Source organism: Mustela erminea, chromosome 3, assembly GCF_009829155.1.
Source record: "Mustela erminea isolate mMusErm1 chromosome 3, mMusErm1.Pri, whole genome shotgun sequence".
Classification (NCBI taxonomy): domain Eukaryota; kingdom Metazoa; phylum Chordata; class Mammalia; order Carnivora; family Mustelidae; genus Mustela; species Mustela erminea.
In genome coordinates, this window is record NC_045616.1 from 106,778,643 (window position 1) to 106,796,263 (window position 17,621).

Below are 17,621 nucleotides of genomic sequence, written 5' to 3' on the forward strand. Positions count from 1 at the left end.
CTCTTGGTCATCGCTGAAAGACCTGAGCACAAATTATGTTCTATTCTAAAAACTTAATCTGTATACATTTGGGCCATAAAGCGCTGAGGTTTTATGTCAGGCATAAAAATGTTCTTTAATGGGATAGATACTGCAAACCACAGTTATATGACATCCCATAAAAGCCAAAAGGGTTATGATCTTATAAGCAGTGCAGATGGTGGATTGCTGCTAGATTTCTCTGTGCTGTTGTTAATCAAGGAGAGACTCAAGGGTATATACTGAACAGGTAATGATACCACAATTAAGGTAATAATTGAGGTTGGGCAGAAATATGTGCTGTGCCAGACAGGTGACAGCACTGACATTCGCTTTCCTGGGAAGTCACAATGTTTCATGCACCTTTTTATACCCAGCTCCGATGTTTGCCTCCTCTACTGACATGCCCTTGGCTCCTGTGCAGTTCTGTTTACAAAAGGGAATGAGGACAATCATTCAGATTCTTGGCAGTAACCTCCGCTTACCTGTCCATTCTCACTGGCTTGACTCTCTGACAATTCATAGGGAGGAGGCACGAAATACATTTTGGCTCTTGGGAAGCCAGGAATTATGTTGCTAAGCTGAAATCCAAACATCACAAGCCAGCTTTTCACATCTATGGTGGAAACAAAAATAAAGATTCTGAATCATGATGGATGGAAAGCAGTTGAGTATCTTAGAGAGAGAACAAAACAAAATGAGTGGTTGGGTGTGGAGTCCAGCAAGGGAGAAAGGTGAGAGCTTGTGAGGGTCTCCTGGTCCAGACCCAGAGCCACTTTACGTGGTGGATCCTGGGAAGGATGTTCTTCCAACCTTGGTCACTTGAGTTACCGTGTGGTGACTGAGGGGGCCAGTGCTGGAGTAAGATCTAGTTTCGACTCCTCTTACTGTGTGACCTTGAGTAAGTTCCTGCCTCTCTCTAAGCTTGGGGTTCCTCATATGTGAATTGGGATGATAGCTGTACCAATGTTGTTGGGTTGTTGTGAAAGTGGAGGAGAAATCCTTGTCACCAGGCCTGGCACATAGATTGCTCAGTAGATAGGAAGGCCTTCATTTGGGGGCATCTATTATAGGCCAGTTGATGTGTTTGGAAGCTAGAGGTACAATGATCAACTAGAGGGTAAGGGGTGATTATGAACACTGTGCAGACATTGGCAGGGGTGGGGGACTGCACTGCAGCTGGCTCATTGTGGAGAGGGGGTTCCAAAAGTATGTGGAAGGCACAAATTCTTTTAGCATCTGAGACCCTTTTCACAGATGCCCACTCTTCAAAGAGAGGCTAGAGAGTGCTCTTGTGTGTTTAGAGTAAGACTTCCCTTCCCCTGCTAGGGTCATGGCTGAGTCCCTTGCTTTGGGAATTATACCTCTTTCCCCACAGGTCCTGCTCTCAGAGTAAGACTGCAGCTCCAGGCTGCCTTGCTTCCTTCCACAGTGATCAGCAGAGAGCCCTGGACATCCATCCCTTGCAGCACTCACAGCCCCACCCATGCCATCTGCCCACAGTCCAGCACGAATCCCCTTTTTAGGCTCCTTATCCCTGTTTATAATGGGCACCCAAACATCGTGTCCTGTATCTACCATTGCTGGGCCTGGAGATACAAGTGCTCCTTGTTGCAGTCATTACTGATTCCCAGGCCACTCACATGCATTTCTTGGTGCTTTTCTGCTTCATTTTCCTTCTCTCCACCTCTCTCCCTAAATTCATTCATAGTGATTCCATTATACAAGCACTTGACTCCTCTAATGTCCTGGCCTCTTCATTCCTTTCATGACCAGCCCCAACCCTTGATCATCCTCTGGACCCTGTCATCACCAGTAATTCTGATCCTCCATTATCTTAATTTCTTACACATCAGCCTCTGACCACCACGTGAACTCTTTGTGATTTACTCCTTTTTGTAACCTGACACCCACGCTCCTTGATCTTTTCCTTTCCTTCCTAGGATCTTCAATCCATCCTAAACTTCTTGTTCCTATTCATCAGCATCCTTGTCTCTTTTCTTACCTAGCACATGTCCATGGCCAATCATGAGACTCATTCCTTATATATATTCTCAGTTCCTGGGTCCCTTTCTTGCTTTAGCACACTTGCTTGGTGAAATCACAATTTTGGTTAAATCCACGCGTTCGCCTATTTCTTATTTGTAACTGTGCAGCTGAATGTGGCTGGAGAAACAAATGTAACTACACTGACTGGTGTCACTTTAAATTCCTGACCCCCAGCTGCCTGACTTTACTCCCTTCCTTCATCAGTCATTCTCCTATTCTGCGGGGGGGGATGTTACATCTTCTCCTCTCCGCTAAAACCATCAACATCTGCTTTCCCTTCTCACTAGAGCAGCTGACCTTGTTTTCTTTTCCGAAAACACCCAGGGCAGTCAGAGGGGAATTCCCCTAAACTCTCATCATCACATTTACTGGCCTTCCAGCATCTGTATCCATATTTCCTGCCTTCTTCTTGTTTCTCTAGTGGAGCTGCTGAAGTCAGCTCTCCCTGTGTGCAGTGGGTAGTGTCTTCTGTTGTGCCCGCAAGGACATCACTCCAGCAACTCTCTCTCTCCCCCATGGCATTGCATTACTCCTCTTTTCAACGGATCAACCTGGTCAGCATAAAGACATGCTACCAAATGCCCACTTTAAAAGAAATTCTTTTCTTGTCCCTTCTTCTCCCATTTGCTACCATCCATTTCTCTCACCCTCCTTGACAAAAATGTCTCAGGATCAAAATAATTCTCTGTACTACTTGTCTCCCATTCTCCTTTGAATCAGGCGTTGTCTCTAAATACTCCACTGAAGCTACTCTTGTCAAGGTTGTGAATGACCACCATGTTGCCAAGCCTGACATTAATATGGGTCCTCATCTTTTTTTGACTTATCAGAAGTACTTGACAAAAGCTCCTGCTTTTATTTTTTTCTTGGCTCTCTGGACAATATAGTCACTTGTTAGTCCTCCTCCTACCTTGGTGGCCATTCCTTATCCTATTTTGGTTCCTCCTCATCTGCCTCCTGATCTCTTCAATGTTGGAATGCCCATGACTCCGTCTGTGAACCTCTCTACTCTCTATGTACTCTCACAAACATGGGGCTCTGACCCACCCTTAGGACCAGCATGTACCATCAACATACTGTTGCTGACTCCAAAATTTATATCTCCATCCTGGACCTCTCTGTGAATTCCAAACTACTATATCTAATTATATTTCAAACTTTTGTCCAAAACTGGACTCCTGATCTTCCTCCCCAAACCTGTCCCATCCATAGACTTTTCCATCCCACATAATGGCTACTCCATCCTTTCAGCCACCATCCTTGTTCCCTTTCTTTTCCTTACTCCCCATATCTAAATCCATTGGCAAATGCTTTATTTTTTTTAATTGAGGTAAAATTCACATAACACAAAATTCATCATTTTAACCATTTTAAAGTGCACAATTCAGTGGCTTCTAGTACATTTACAGTGTTGTACAACCATCATTGCTATTTAATTCCAGAACATTTTCATCACCCCAAAGAGGTCTTATACCTACTGGCAGTCATTCTGCATTCTCCTTTCTCCTCAGTCCCTGATAACCACTAAACTGCTTTCCATCTCTGTGGGTTTGCCTATTCTGGACATTTCTTATAAATGCAGTCATACAATTGTGGCCTTCGGTGTCTGGTCTCTTTCATTTAGCATAATGTATTCAAGGCTCATCCATATTGTAGCACATAGCAATAGAGTTCATTTCTTTTCATGGCCAAATAGTATTCCATTGTTTGGTTATACCACATTTTGTTTATCCATTCATCAGTTAATGGGTATCTGGGCTGTATGCATGTATGTATGTATTTATTTACTATTATGAATAATGCTTCTATGAATATTTGTGTACAGATGTTGTTTGAAAACCTGTTTTCAGTTCTCTTGCTTATATACATACCTAGCTGTGAAATTGCTGGGTCATATGGTTCAATCCTTTACTACTACTTTTAAGATTGATCCCGAATTTGTGTCCACTTGTCATCACTTTGCCATCTTGATCCTGGCCCATCGTCCCTCACCTGGACTTCTAACTGGCTCCCTGCTTCCACCTTTCTGCCCACATACCTTATCGGGCCAGAATGAGTTTTTAAACCCGGAGAAGACCATGCCATTCCTCTGTTCACAACACCTGGGGAACCCCCATTTTTCTCAGTGAAGAAGCCAGAGTCTTCCGACTGGTCCATAAGGACGCTCGCCTGTTACTGTCTGACCTCATGTTCTCTTGCCCTCTCCCTTGCTCCCACAGCTCCAGCTTTGATGCTATTTCTTGAACATGCCAGGCACACACTCATCTTAGGCCTTTGCACTGACAAGCACCTCTGCCCAGAGTCTACTTCCCTAAAAGCATTTTTTGGCTCTCTCGCCTCTTTCAAGTCTTGTTCAGATAAGGCCTCTTGGATAAGGCAAACCCAACCACCACATTTAAAATCCGCTCCCCCTCTCCACCTCCAGCAATCCCAGTCTCCTTATTTTGTTCATCCTCCAGCCCCTGCCCCCAAAGCAATCCCATTCTAACATGCTGTATCATTTGTGTGTTTATTGTTTACTGTCTGCCTCCCTCACTGAGAATGTGAGTTTCATTAGGGAAGGGAGTTAAAATTTTTGTTTTATCCGCTGCTGTTCTCCCAGATCCTCTGATGATGCTTGGCACAAAATAGGTGCCGGATAGTATACATGGAACGAGTGAATGAAAGAACACCGAATATATGTGGCAAAAGCCTTTCTGAGTAGTGTAACAAGAGGAACTAATGGTGCCCGAGAGAAGGCTTCTGAAGGGGTTAAGCAAGGTATTACCACCTCCTGCACTGGGACTGTTGGGAGGAGTTTAATGTTGACTTTGCTTCTAAACACGGAGGCATAAAAGAACCTTCTGATGGGAGGGAATCTAGGATCCACATTCCATCCATCGCGCTGGCCACAGACCGGTTCCTTGAATAACTTGGACTATGACTAATATGTGTAGTTACCATGGAAGGGTCATTTAAGAATACAGGTTTGCAACTGCCTTGTGTCTGCATCTAGCAGGCAGTAGCATGGCTCTAATCCAGCAATGGTCACATATTTACAGAGCACCTGTTCTGTGCAAGGTGGGTGCTGGCTGCTGTACAGGATGGATCTCCCAACTGTGGACATTCACGGTCACTCATCTCGATTGATTTGCCATCTCCAGGTGTCTCCTGTAGTAGTATTGACTTAATGATTAAAAAAGATAAATTTGCCTGTTTTACTTAAGTCCATTAAAAAAAAAGAAACTTCATATTACTACCATAAATGGGAGAGCAGACTCCCTTGATGCAAACAGAAAACAACTGTAAAATTAAAACAAAGAAAACATAGCAATGTGATGAAATTAGAGCATGATTTTTGTTACCTGCTACTGAGGAGTCTCAGACCTACTCTCTGTTAAAAGGGGAGATTGGAAGTGTTAATGGGGTGTGAAGCACATACCAGCATTAGGTGGTGACTTTCTCCTGGACTGAGTTGGAAGAATAAAAAGAGCACTAAACAGGCAAACTTTCCCCATTTGTGTTTCCATGTTATCTAATACCTTATCTGTAGACTATCTCTAATCATCCCACCTTTCATCAGGGATATGTAGGATATGTGCGGAACCCCAAGAAAGGCAAGAGAGGTCTTGCCCCCCAAGACTCTCCCCATCCTGATCTTTTCATTGCTGGGATCCCTCCCTAGTAATTGGGAGGTGATGCTGAGAACCCACTGCTTTGAGACTGGACATTTTAATGGCTGCTTCCATGAAGGCCAATAGCGCATGTCTTCTACCTTCTTTTCTTTTCCTTAAAGTTTCTAACATGGCTTAGTTTCTGAGTCTAAACCTATCCTGAAATGTTTATTCAAGTAACTCATCTCTTCCACTCTGCAGAAAACACTTCTGGCACCACACAAATACCCCTCTTCCTTTTTGAGGTAATTAGTGTTATCTAGTGACAGGCTCCCTACACAGTCTGTAGAGAGGGAGCCTTTGGGGCAGGAGCTGATGAGGGGGCCCCTCCTAATGGCTCATTACTATTCGACTCTCATGTTCTTCAGGGCATGTGATGACGTTGTGGCCACCAAGCATACCCTCCGTCTCCAGAAACGCTGTCAGAAAAGTATCTTAGGTGTTAAGTGTAGATCTAAGACCGGGGTTAATGTGAGAAGGAGGTTGTGACTTCCTCCTTACTCAGGGAAATTCAACTCCAGAAAATCCCACTATGCTCACATGGGCCTGGAGTTTGTAAGCCCCAAAGACCTGCTAGGGAGCAGGGGTGGGGAGAAAATACAAGTCATTGCAGATGATTTCTAGGACGATTGCTTAACTCATGTTTGTCTGGGGTGTCAGGTTTGCCAAAGAAGTGCCACTTGGGCCAGAATTTGGATCAACTTCAGGATGGGTCTGGGGGGGGTGTTCTCCAGATGTATTGTTTCCTCAGAAAACAACACAGAGGTGGTATTTCCACTCTTCATCTATGAACTCCTCATGTCCAAGTCCATGGCTGCTTATAAGTAACAAATGCGTCCCTACCATTCATTAGCCTTAGCACTGCGCTAGGCACCTTACGCAGCAGGCTGCATTTACTTTTTACAGCCCCATGGCATGAACATTATGATTACCACCATTTTGGCGGGGAAGAAATGAAGCCTCAGAAAGTTTGAGATATCATCCAAGTGACACAGCAAGTGATTAGCAATGCCAACACTTGGGTCTTGAGATGGACTCAGGTTCTAACATCAGGATGAACGGGCTTGAATTACAGACCAGGCTTGGGGGTGGGAATGGGTCTCCCATTTGTCGGGGACTGAGGAGTTTCCTGCCATGCCAGAACTGGAAAAGACTGAGGCCCTGGAAGTTGTCAGAGGAGGGAGTCTGTCTCCCAGTCTGTTTTTCTACATCCTTTCCTCTAATATCTGGTTATCACAGATGTATCAATTGTCAATATATCACCTTAAAAAACACTGGTTGGGAATGTTTCTAGCAGCAATGTCCACAATAGCCAAACTATGGAAAGAACCAGATGTCCATCAACAGATGAATGGATAAAGAAGATGTGGAGTATATACACAACGGAATACTATGCAGCCATCAAAAGAAATGAAATCTTGCCATTTGCAACGACGGGTATGGAACTAGAGGGTATTATGCTTAGTGAAATAAGTCAATCAGAGAAAGACAACTATCATATGATCTCCCTGATATGAGGAAGTGGAGATGCAACGTGGGAAGTTTGGGGGGGGGTAGGAAAAGTATAAATGAAACAAGATGGGATTGGGAGGGAGACAAACCATAAAAGACTCTTACTGTTACAAAACAAACTGAGGGTTGCCGGGGAGAGGGGGGTAGGGAGAGGGTGGTGGGGTTATGGATATTGGGGAGGGTATGTGCTATGGTGAGTGCTGTCAAGTATATAAACTTGGCGATTCACAGACCTGTACCCCTGGGGCTAATAATACATTATATGTTTATAAAAAAAAAAATACCGGTTGGGCAAGGTGCTGCTGTGGAGGCTGTGAGTGGGAAAGGAAACCCTTCTGGCCCTTCTTCACCCTGTCCTGGTGGCTACAGCTCTGCTCGAACCCCGGGGGGCCTCTGAGCTCAGGGGGACTCTATGCTGTTTTCCTTTGTGCTTGCAGTTTCAGGAGGAAGCAGAACATCCTCCAGCCTCAGCAGCTGCCTCCTGCATTCAGAAAGCTCTGTTTCCAAAACATCAATGATTTTTTTTTGAGCACCAGCGAGAGAAGGTTCTGTTCTCTGCGTTCCTCCCGACTACATCTTAATTACTTCTTCTGCTTAAATTGTGAGCGGCAAGTTCAACCACTCTGCTCGTCTCCTAAGTGGCAAATTAAGACTAATTTAGATGGGGTTTACAGATTAGCCAACATTCAAACAGTAGAGAATGATTTGGTGTTCTCTGCTAGGATCCTCTCTCCGGGGGGCAGCTCATCTTGAATGGGCAGCAGGTGTGGGCTTGTGCCTGGTCTGACACTCTGCTCTGCCTGGCCCCTCCTTTCCCCAGCTTTGACTGCTCACATCAGCTCTGTGCACGTGCTTCTCTAACACTACCTTTTATTTTAGATGCTTTCGCATGGTTTCTGGATTCAATTTTGTTGGGCTTAGTTCAACTTGATTTGATTCCCATTTATTGAGTCTCTGTGAAGCTCTGAATGAGGAGAGTCATATTGCTATTCAGAAAATTCTGATAATTTCTTTTTTTCCTTTGCAGGACAACTAGGGAAGTCGTTGAGGGGATTTGTGAGTTTGACTGCTCTGTGAATGATTTTGTTTGGACCTTGGCAGATCTAGCGTCCATTCCAAGGGCTTTCTTTTTATTTGACTCTGGCTGACTCATCCCTAAGTTATCTAAGGCCAAGCTGTGTTTTGGGAAGCACATTCTGGAGAAGGAGGGAATTCTTCTCTCAAGGCTAAGATAGGCATGGTCTGCCTTCCCATTCACACTGTTTCCTACATCTAGAACACTCTTCCTCTCCCTTCTCCACTTCATAAAGGTCTCTGCTCAAAAGCCACCTCCTCAGAAAGTCCTCTGTGAGCACCCTAAATATGGGAGATGCTTCCCATCATGATCTGTCTAACCCCAATCCCATTTTATCTACATAGCACGTATTGTTATCTGAAACTATGTATGTACCTATGTGTGTGTATGTTTTCCTGAGAGGTCCTTTAATTTGAAAGTGCAGTCAACTGGGAGATAAAAGTCATGCTAAGCCATGGGAATGACAGACCATGGCAGAGTACCATGGGCAGGGCCTCTTGATAAGGTATGGTGGGGAGAACAGGAGGGAACTAGCTTGGTCATAGCTCCTGGGCTTAAAACGTTCCAGTTGCTATGGTTGTAGGGGGATGATGGGCTCATCTTCAAAGGCTCTGGAATGTAAGGATGAGGTATGCTTGGCCACAAGTTGATCTTTAAGGTCATCCTTCTGTACCCTGGGACATTGAGGGCAGCCCTGTGCTTGGCTAGCTGCTTCTTCCTTTCTTGAGGGTGTACAAGTGAGTTCTGGTCACCTGAGCGTAGGGTCCCTTTGAGTTTGATGTCTCCTTGGCTCATGACCAAGAGCTGTGAGGTTCTTGGACCCTGGGGGGGGGGGCTTGGAGTTGGGGTCCCTACTGTTGCTCCTCAACAATGCATGGACAGACAGGGTGACTCTGGCTTCCTTGCCTAAAGTTGGTCTCTCCATCCATCCATCCATCCATCCATCCATCCTGATTTCCTTATTTCCCCGAGGATAAGGACTTTCTTTATCTTGCTGTCCACTGCATCTCTCATACTCAGTATATGTTAGATATTATGAAAATATTTGTCAAATAGGTGAATGGATGGATAGATGGATGGAGATATATGGATGGTATAAGAGATAGGGACCCTTATTTTACCAATTTCTCATTTATAATGAGGCAGGAGATTATTTGCCCTCCTTGGCCCCTCAATCCATACCCTTCTCCAAGCTTCCCATGTCCTTTTAACTCATAGTCTTTCTTTAGCCTTGAGCTCATTTCTGCCATCCAAGATTCCCTTCAATCTTTAGGCCCAGTTTGACACGGGACACTTTTGTACTATGTCACAAATTCCAAACTTAAAGTCATCCACACACACACATGCACAGGCACACACACATACACAGCCCCCTTTGAGAGAAGGGTGTTTGTCTTATTCATCATTTCTATCCTCAGAATCTAGCCTAATGTCACTCTATAAATGTTTACTGAATAAACAACTGAACAGACAAACCTAATTTGGCTCTGTGTTATCATTGGCTCTTTGTATCTTGCCAGCCTGCTTGTGAGGTAGGGAACTGGGTCTTAGTCATGTCATACGTATACTAACTCAATGCTTCATTTGTAATGATAATGGTAATAGCATGAGCAGATACTCTTTTGTAAGCACCCACTGTCTAAGTGCTAGGCACTAAGCTTTACCTATGTAAGTTCATTTACTTCTCACAATCACTCTGTGGGTTGGTTTTATTAGTACCTTTCCACAGAAAAGGAAGCTACAGCTCAGAGAGATTAGAAGCCTAGCCCAAAGTCTTTTGGCTTATAAGTAGGAGAGAGAATCTGACACCAGAGTCCCATTATTTCCCCCTTCATGAGGCTGCTTTCCTCTCTTGGGGTAGGGAGGGCTCTTATAAAAGTTATTTCAACTAAATGGGCTTGAAAATGGCTAGGACATCTTCAAGCAGATCTGAAGACTGCTCTGTACTGCTGTTATCCGACTGTTCTAGAGCCTGTTCTAGACAGACCAGTGTTTATAGGTCTCCAGGATTGCCCTATCATTAGAAGTAAGACCTTCTTTTGAAGTTCCCAACAGTCTGGCAGGACAACCACCCCACAGGGAGTCGCTGACCAACTGAGATGGTAGAGTCCTCACCTGTCACGTAGTTCTTCAAATCCAGCTCATTGCTGAGAGGATTGTTGCTCTTGAACATATACAGGTTAAAGGGGGCTGGCTCCTTGCCCACATTTTTCCACATGGTATAGTCTGGAGAGGTCCATCGTCCTGCTAGCACATCATAATCACGCTGAGTGAAATGGACCAGCTTGGTCAGGGGATCATAGAGTCCGCCATGGAAGCCAATGACCATCTGGAAGTCAGGGTTGGAGTCATAATAAATCTCCCCATAGGCCGTATACTGCAGTTGTTTGATCATGAGACCGTTGATGCTGAACACAGCCAGAGGAGTGCCTGTGTTATCTGAGGCAACATAGTACTCCTCTCCACTGCTGCTCTCCATGGCAAAGAGGTGACCCTGGAGGTCATAGTAGAGTGAGGTTATCTCTGAGTTGGAATGATTATAGACATGGGTGATGCGGGTGGGGTTGTGGAGGTCAGAGTAGAAATATTGCAGGTGATGGCCCAGGTTGGTCTTGTAGGAAGCCCGCCGCCCCACACCGTCATAGCGGTACTGAACACTCCACCCACTGGCCTTGTTGTAGGCTCTTGTTAGGAGGCCCTTGGAGTTATACTCAAAGATGTCAGCCCCTCGTTGGCACAGATAGCCATCATCATCAATTTTGTACTGTACATCACCAAGTCTGGTTATCCGATCCCGGAGATCATAGCGCAAGGGCATAAGGCGTATACTATTTCCTGGGTTCAGCAAGTGGAGGTTCCCATTGAGGTCATAGCTGTAGCGCCAGGTTGGGCGGTCATTGACCGCTACACTCTGGAGCTGCCCATCCCCGTCATAGTCATAGGTGTATTTAGTGGTATTAGCATAAGGCCCCAGTTTCAGCTCCCTCTTAATCACCCTTCCCATACTGTCATATTGCACTGTCATCCAGTACATGAGGGACCGAAACATCTCATATTGGACTTCCTTGATCCGCCCGTGGGTGTCAAAGTGTTTGCTGAGTGTCATTACAGCGGTGGTGATGATTTGGTTAATATCATAATAAATGACTCCGAACTTGCCGAAGTGTTCCACTTTGCCAGAGATCTCATCATAGCGGTAGAGGTCCACAGGAAGGGGAGTCTCACTTATGACGGGCTTGATGCTTGCAATCCGGAAGCTGTTGTCATGATAGGTGTAGTCAAACCTGGCATTGACCATGCCTTCCTCAGAGAACCTGTAGATCTGCTTGTCCACAAGTGGGCCTATCTTCCGGTACCTGATTGTGCAGGAGAAACCCCCACTTTGAAGACTGACCATTTTTAAAACACCGGTGGTCTCATCATATCCGAAAGTGACAGCAGTACTGTCATAGACAATCTCTGATAACTTGGAGAGTTTCCCATACTTGTAGAATACCTGGCGCCCGGTGCCCAAAAAGGACGTCTTGAGGATGCGGCCATCATCACTGTAGTCAAAAATGACTGATGCGTTGCTTTCAGGGGGATTATAAATGTTGCGGATGTAGCCAATGGAGGTATGGGTGGACATGCTGTGTCGGGCAACACTGGGCATGGTGACGGCATGGAGACGGTCAGAGGAGTCATACTCAAATATGTACTGACGCTGACTCTGAAGCAGGAGGACCATAGACTGGAGGAAGGAAAAAGGGAAGAAATGCATGAGTCAGTTCTTTAAGACCAAGCACTCAAATATCCAGAATCTATTCCTTTTCCCAAAATGGCAATTCAAAAATCATGAAGGGTAGAGAAGTTTAGACCAGAGATTATGAGTAGATTGATTTCACGGGGCAAGCTAATTCTGACGGACTATGGTGGCTACTTGGACCAGTGCTTCCCGAACTTTAATGTGCATGTGAAACACCCAGGGATCTTGTTAAAAAGCAGATTCTGATTTAGTAGTTTGGTGGGAGGATGAAGGATGAAGGGGGAGGTGGCCTGAGAATCTCCTTTTGTCACAAGCTTCTGGTTGGTCCTGATGTTGCTGGGACCATACGTTAAGTGGAGAGGGCTTGAAGGACTGAGGTAAGAGGCATTGAGTTTGCCTCTCGGGCTTGATAACAAGAAATCCCAAGATTGTTTAGAAATGACTGCCACCGGCCCAGTACAGGACACCTATACTATGTTTTGGCCACCCTGATTACATCTTAAGAGAAAGCGTATCTTCCGCTTAGAAACTACTGAAAAGATGAATCCAGAATCATCAATTTTGGGGGCCAAAAATGGTCTCAAACCTGAGGCAATTGGGAGATTTTTGCCTCCCCTGGTCAACCATTCTAGTATTTTATGGCATAATGAGAACAGGATTCAGGGATGACCAAAGGGACATCAGCCCCACTCTTACAGAGGAGGTCACTACTCTGTCTGCAAGTGACTGTGGTAATGGAGGCAAGAAAGGAAGAATTGGAGCTGGAACCTGTGTCGTGGTGCATATAGGGGAGAGGCCCAAGCTGAGCAAATACCTGTCTAATGACTTAGAGGACCAGGACAGCCTTCAAAAGTCTTGACTTGTGCCCCAAAGGGACCTCTGTTCACTGCTGCTCTAACCTGACCCTTTCTGACCTGAATTTGGCACTTTCAGACACAGGGAATTATGTAGAAAGAATCCATTGGCCACTTCAGCCAACAGGCCATGTAGGAGGATGTTGCTTCCTGTGCTTGAGTTTTAGGCAAAATTCCCTACCTGGATGACTTAATTTCAGGCAAGGCAGAAACGAATCATTGCATTTCTGATACATAAATAATGATTAGTCGTGATGCCAGTGGGATGATTCTGTCTGCTGTCTGCTTCAACAACACTTTCTTCTTTCTTTTTTTTTTTTTTTTGAATAAAATCAGACAATCCATTCTTTTTGCCATTACCAAGTGTCTAACACTTTTTCCCCCTCCTTTTAATGGTAATAGAGATGAGCTATGAAACTTTCCTCCCTCCCAGTGAGGATGGGAGCATGAAGGGAGACCTTGTAGAGTCAGAGGAAAGATGTTAAATGTCTTGTGGCAGAGCATATCAGGTCAGCTTAAAAAGAGTGGTGTGAATAAGGGAAAGCCCCAGCCCAGTGAGGACAGCACGTTTACCTACCTTGTCAAGATAGGAGTAGCTCCACACTTTTCCATCAGCAAACATGCGGGACACAATTCGGCCTTGCTTGTCGATGTCTGTCCTCTCACTCATGGCCCCACGCTGAAGGCCAGCCAGGCGCCCGTTGAAGAAGTATGAGACGTTGACTGCTGCCAGCCCACTGCTAGGGAGCCAGAGGAACGGGCGGCCCACCTGGTCATAAATAATCCTCAGGGTGAACTTCCGGTGATCATCATAGATCTTTTCTGTCCGAATATTCCGGTCATAGTCAATGGACAAGAGATTTCTTCCATGGACCTAGGAAAACACAAGGGCTTGGTTTGAGAGCTATCACCTGGGTATGTTAGCTTCTATGGAGGATATGGCTGACATGGCCAGGGAACAGGTGTTCACTGGAGGAAGAACTAACCTTGAAGTTATTTTGAGTAGTGTTTTCTAAACTTCTTGAAAGGGGTAATATTTGTAAGGTGCGCTAAGATACAGAAATGAGGCTGCTTATGGTCAGAGATGACTAAGGTCAGGACTAAGTTCAGAGATGACTAAGGCAATCAGGCATGGCTGCCATGAGCAGTTACTAGACCATGCACTGCCCAATTAGAAGGAGTGTCATCCAGTCATAGAAAGTGTGAACAGTGAAAATCGTGCACTGTACAAATTAGTCATATACAGTAGCCCTGGACACTGGGGTTCTGAATGCCCGGCTCAGCCTCCTTGGAGGGCAAAATAATTTGTATATTTGAACACTTTCAACCCCTCTCTGGCACATCACTGGCTGAGTAGCTAATGAGCTTTAAGAGTAGGTGCCAAGATTTTTTTAAGGTACCCAGGAGGGTGGGGACGATGACTGAGAAATCTGTATTTTGCAAAGATCTGGGAATAGGAAAGCTTATTGCTATGTGAACTTCTTCACTTCTGTCTAGAGAAAAATTTTGCCACTGTCAAGGATGCAAGACATCAGTGGGGAGACCTCAACAGCGCTAGGGAATTCCAACAAAGGAACTGATTTACTCAGATTTGAAAGAAAAAGTGGAACACATCTCGACATAATTTAATATTTATTTAGAAGCTGATCTGATCAGAGAAGAGAGCCTGTCCCAGAAGGTGGAGCTGGGTGACTAGACTCTGGTTAGGGGCAAAGGAGAGGGACTCTTGAGATTTGGCTAGTCCTGAGTGGATAGCTGGAAGTGAATAAAATGAGGCCGACTGAGCCTGGGCTCTTTCAGGATAATAGACTGCAAATCCAGATGTCCCTGGGGTGACCACTGAAGGCAAGGAAAGATGTAAACAGGCAGAAGGAAGAGAAGTGAGAGAGATCTGGTATCTCCTTACCTTATCTAATAATTCATTAGCATCTAATAATAACAGTGATGATGGTGGTGATAATAACTTTAACACATGTTGGGGTTAGTGTACATAGGCATTGTGTTAGGCAGTTTGCATCTCTGTCTGAGCTGGAGTTTGACAAATAAGGAAACTGAATCTGAAGCAGAGAGGTTATGTACTTGCCCAAGGTCACATAACAATGAAGTGGTGGGGTTGGTCTGGAACTTCGGTCTTCCCACTTGAGCCAGGTAACCACTTAGACATTTAACCGGCTTTACTGATTCCTGCATTATATATGCATTGAGTGCCCTGACTTGTCAAATGACGAAGGAACTGTGAAGCACTGCCACAGCCCCTGGGGGCCCCATATTATAGCTTGATGGGGAGACACGGAATAATTCTGATACCACAGACATCTGTATTCCAGGGAGCAGCATTGTACCCAGGTAAAGAACTACATTTCACAGCTTTTGACAGAGACAGAGGTGGCTAATGTGCTGTAAGTGCTGGCTGTCAGCTGGGTCTCCTGGGAACCTTAAAGGAAACTGACTGCGCTTAGAAATAGGCACCCATTGGATCTTTCACTTTCCTCCTTTTCCTGGGTAGAAGGTGGCTGTGATCCTGGAGCTCCAGCATTCACCTTGTAAATATGGGGTGACTATGAGGATGCAAGCCTCAAAGATGATGGCTCATCCAGAGAAAGTCGAGATCCTTGTTGACCTACATGTCTTCTAATGGTCATCCGTACTAGCCATGAATGGCTTCCCTCTAGACTCCTTTTAGGTCATAACAAATAATAAAGCCACATCTTATTTAAGCCATTGTTATTTTTAATCTCTGGTTTTAGGAGTTGAAACTAATCTAAACTGATATAAGGCCCTCATGCGTTGATAAGTACTGTGCTAGGTACTTTACACGCCTTATCCCATTTTAATTCTCACAACACAGGCAGAAATTATTTTACATATGGGCAGGTGAGCTAAGAGGGGGTCATAAATCTAGACAAGTGGTGGAGGCTGGATTTGAACCCAGGAATACTTGATTTCTCAAAATATTGCTATTTCCATGGAGTCATCTCAGAGAGAAGGGGATAAATCACTCGAGAGAGAACATTTCCGAAAGAAAAAGCATCAAAAGATGGAGATAGGATAAAGGTGGTGGGTTCTTGGGATTACAGGGGACCCAACTTCATATGGAAGATTCATGTAATCAAACAGGCAGCCAGGGGAAGAACAGTCAAGAAAGCAAAGGGGGAATGGTAGGATTTTTAGAAAACAGGTCCAGGGGTACCTCGGTGGCTTAGTCAGTTAAGCCTCTGCCTTTGGCTCAGGTCATGATCCCAGGGTCCTGGGACTGAGTCCTGCATCAGGCTCCTTGCTCAGCAGGAAGCCTGCTTCTCCCACTGCCTGCTGCTCCCCCTGCTTGCGCTCTCTCTCTCTGACAAATGAATAAATAAAATCTTAAAAAAAAAAACAAAACCCAAACAGGTCCAAAAGTTAATGCTGTCAGAATTATTGAGGATCTTGAGCCCAGATTAGAGTCACCATATTTAAAACAAACCACAAGCTGGGGTCAGAATGATCACTTCCTCTGGAAATAGAAGTTTGGCCATGTTGGGTTGCTTCATTTGGGACAAATGCAGGAGGCCATCAAGACTATTAATCCTGTGAGTCTGAAAATTTCAGTTCAGGCCTTGCCAACATTTTATTAGGCAGAATGAATAATGTGGTAACAATGGAGAAGGATTTTCAGGGTTTCTTGAGCGGGCTGCTGATGACTCCTTACCATGCTTATGTATTTCCTATCTCCTTGGTCATCTTTCTATCCCCCTTCCCTTTCCTTACTAATTTCTCTCTTTGCTTCTCATTGTTAATATCAGACAGCTCCTTGTGCATTTATTATTTATTGAGCATTAAATCTCTGCTGGTATCGGGCTTGGTGCCTACTCTGGAATGCAGGGATGAAGAACACCAACAAAGCAGTGTGTCCTGAGAATTTATGATGGGCTTAGTGTGTTCTCAGAGCTACCCTTGTTTTATCTTATTTAATCCTCACAACACTCCCACGCAAGCACCATTATCCCCACTTTACACACAAGGTACAGACAGGTTTAAGTGCCCTGTTCAAGTTTATACAAATATTAAGTGCTAGAGCCAGGATCCGAGACCAGAACTCAGTGTCTCCCCGCTAGGTTGTACCCGCTGCTCTCTACCGGGCATGTGGTTGTACACCACCTGGGATGCTCTCTCAGAGCACTGCTGCGGGGCTGATTCCACAGCTGCTGAATCAGCCCCCTAGGGAATAGGGGCTGGGTGCTTCTGATGTATACTCTTGGTTAAAATACAGTTGGAGTGATAGAAATCTCTATCTTCAGTTACCTGAGAGAGGCTCACAGGCAAATCATATATATAACAATATATATAATCATGTGCATATCTATCTTTGTATATATATGAATATTTACTGTATATGTAACCATGGGAAAGAACATGCAAATCATATATATAAACATGAGCATCCTTATAACAGTTATATTCGTAGGTAAGCGTGCTAAGATTATGGAAGAAACTGAATTGTGGGCAAAACCAGAAGAGGGGTCCCCAACCTCTGACTACGAACATTTGGGTTTACTGCTACTATGTAGAGTTGACAAGGCCTCTGACCCCTGGCCTGGGTGTACCAACCATAAGGTAGTAGTAAGTGCTAATCATTAGCCATTGATAATTTAAGGTGGGATTTTATTCCTCATTTTACCACATCCCTGGGAAATGGATTTTGTTATAGCATTCGTTCAAATTAACATATTCCCCCCAAC

General features: G+C 44.8%; 1 protein-coding gene across 21 annotated transcripts in view; it reads right to left on the bottom strand.

The window, feature by feature from the left end:
• The window catches only part of TENM2 (teneurin transmembrane protein 2), a 1,222,850-nt gene that overhangs the window by 3,332 nt on the left and 1,201,897 nt on the right, over positions 1–17,621 (bottom strand). For all 21 annotated transcript variants that reach the window (XM_032337070.1, XM_032337078.1, XM_032337077.1 and 18 more), the window contains 3 exons: positions 13,484–13,780; positions 10,423–12,037; positions 504–634 (listed from right to left, as the gene is read on the bottom strand). In XM_032337070.1, the coding sequence (XP_032192961.1) occupies positions 504–634; positions 10,423–12,037; positions 13,484–13,780 (2,043 nt within the window). The remainder of the gene's footprint in view (positions 1–503; positions 635–10,422; positions 12,038–13,483; positions 13,781–17,621) is intronic.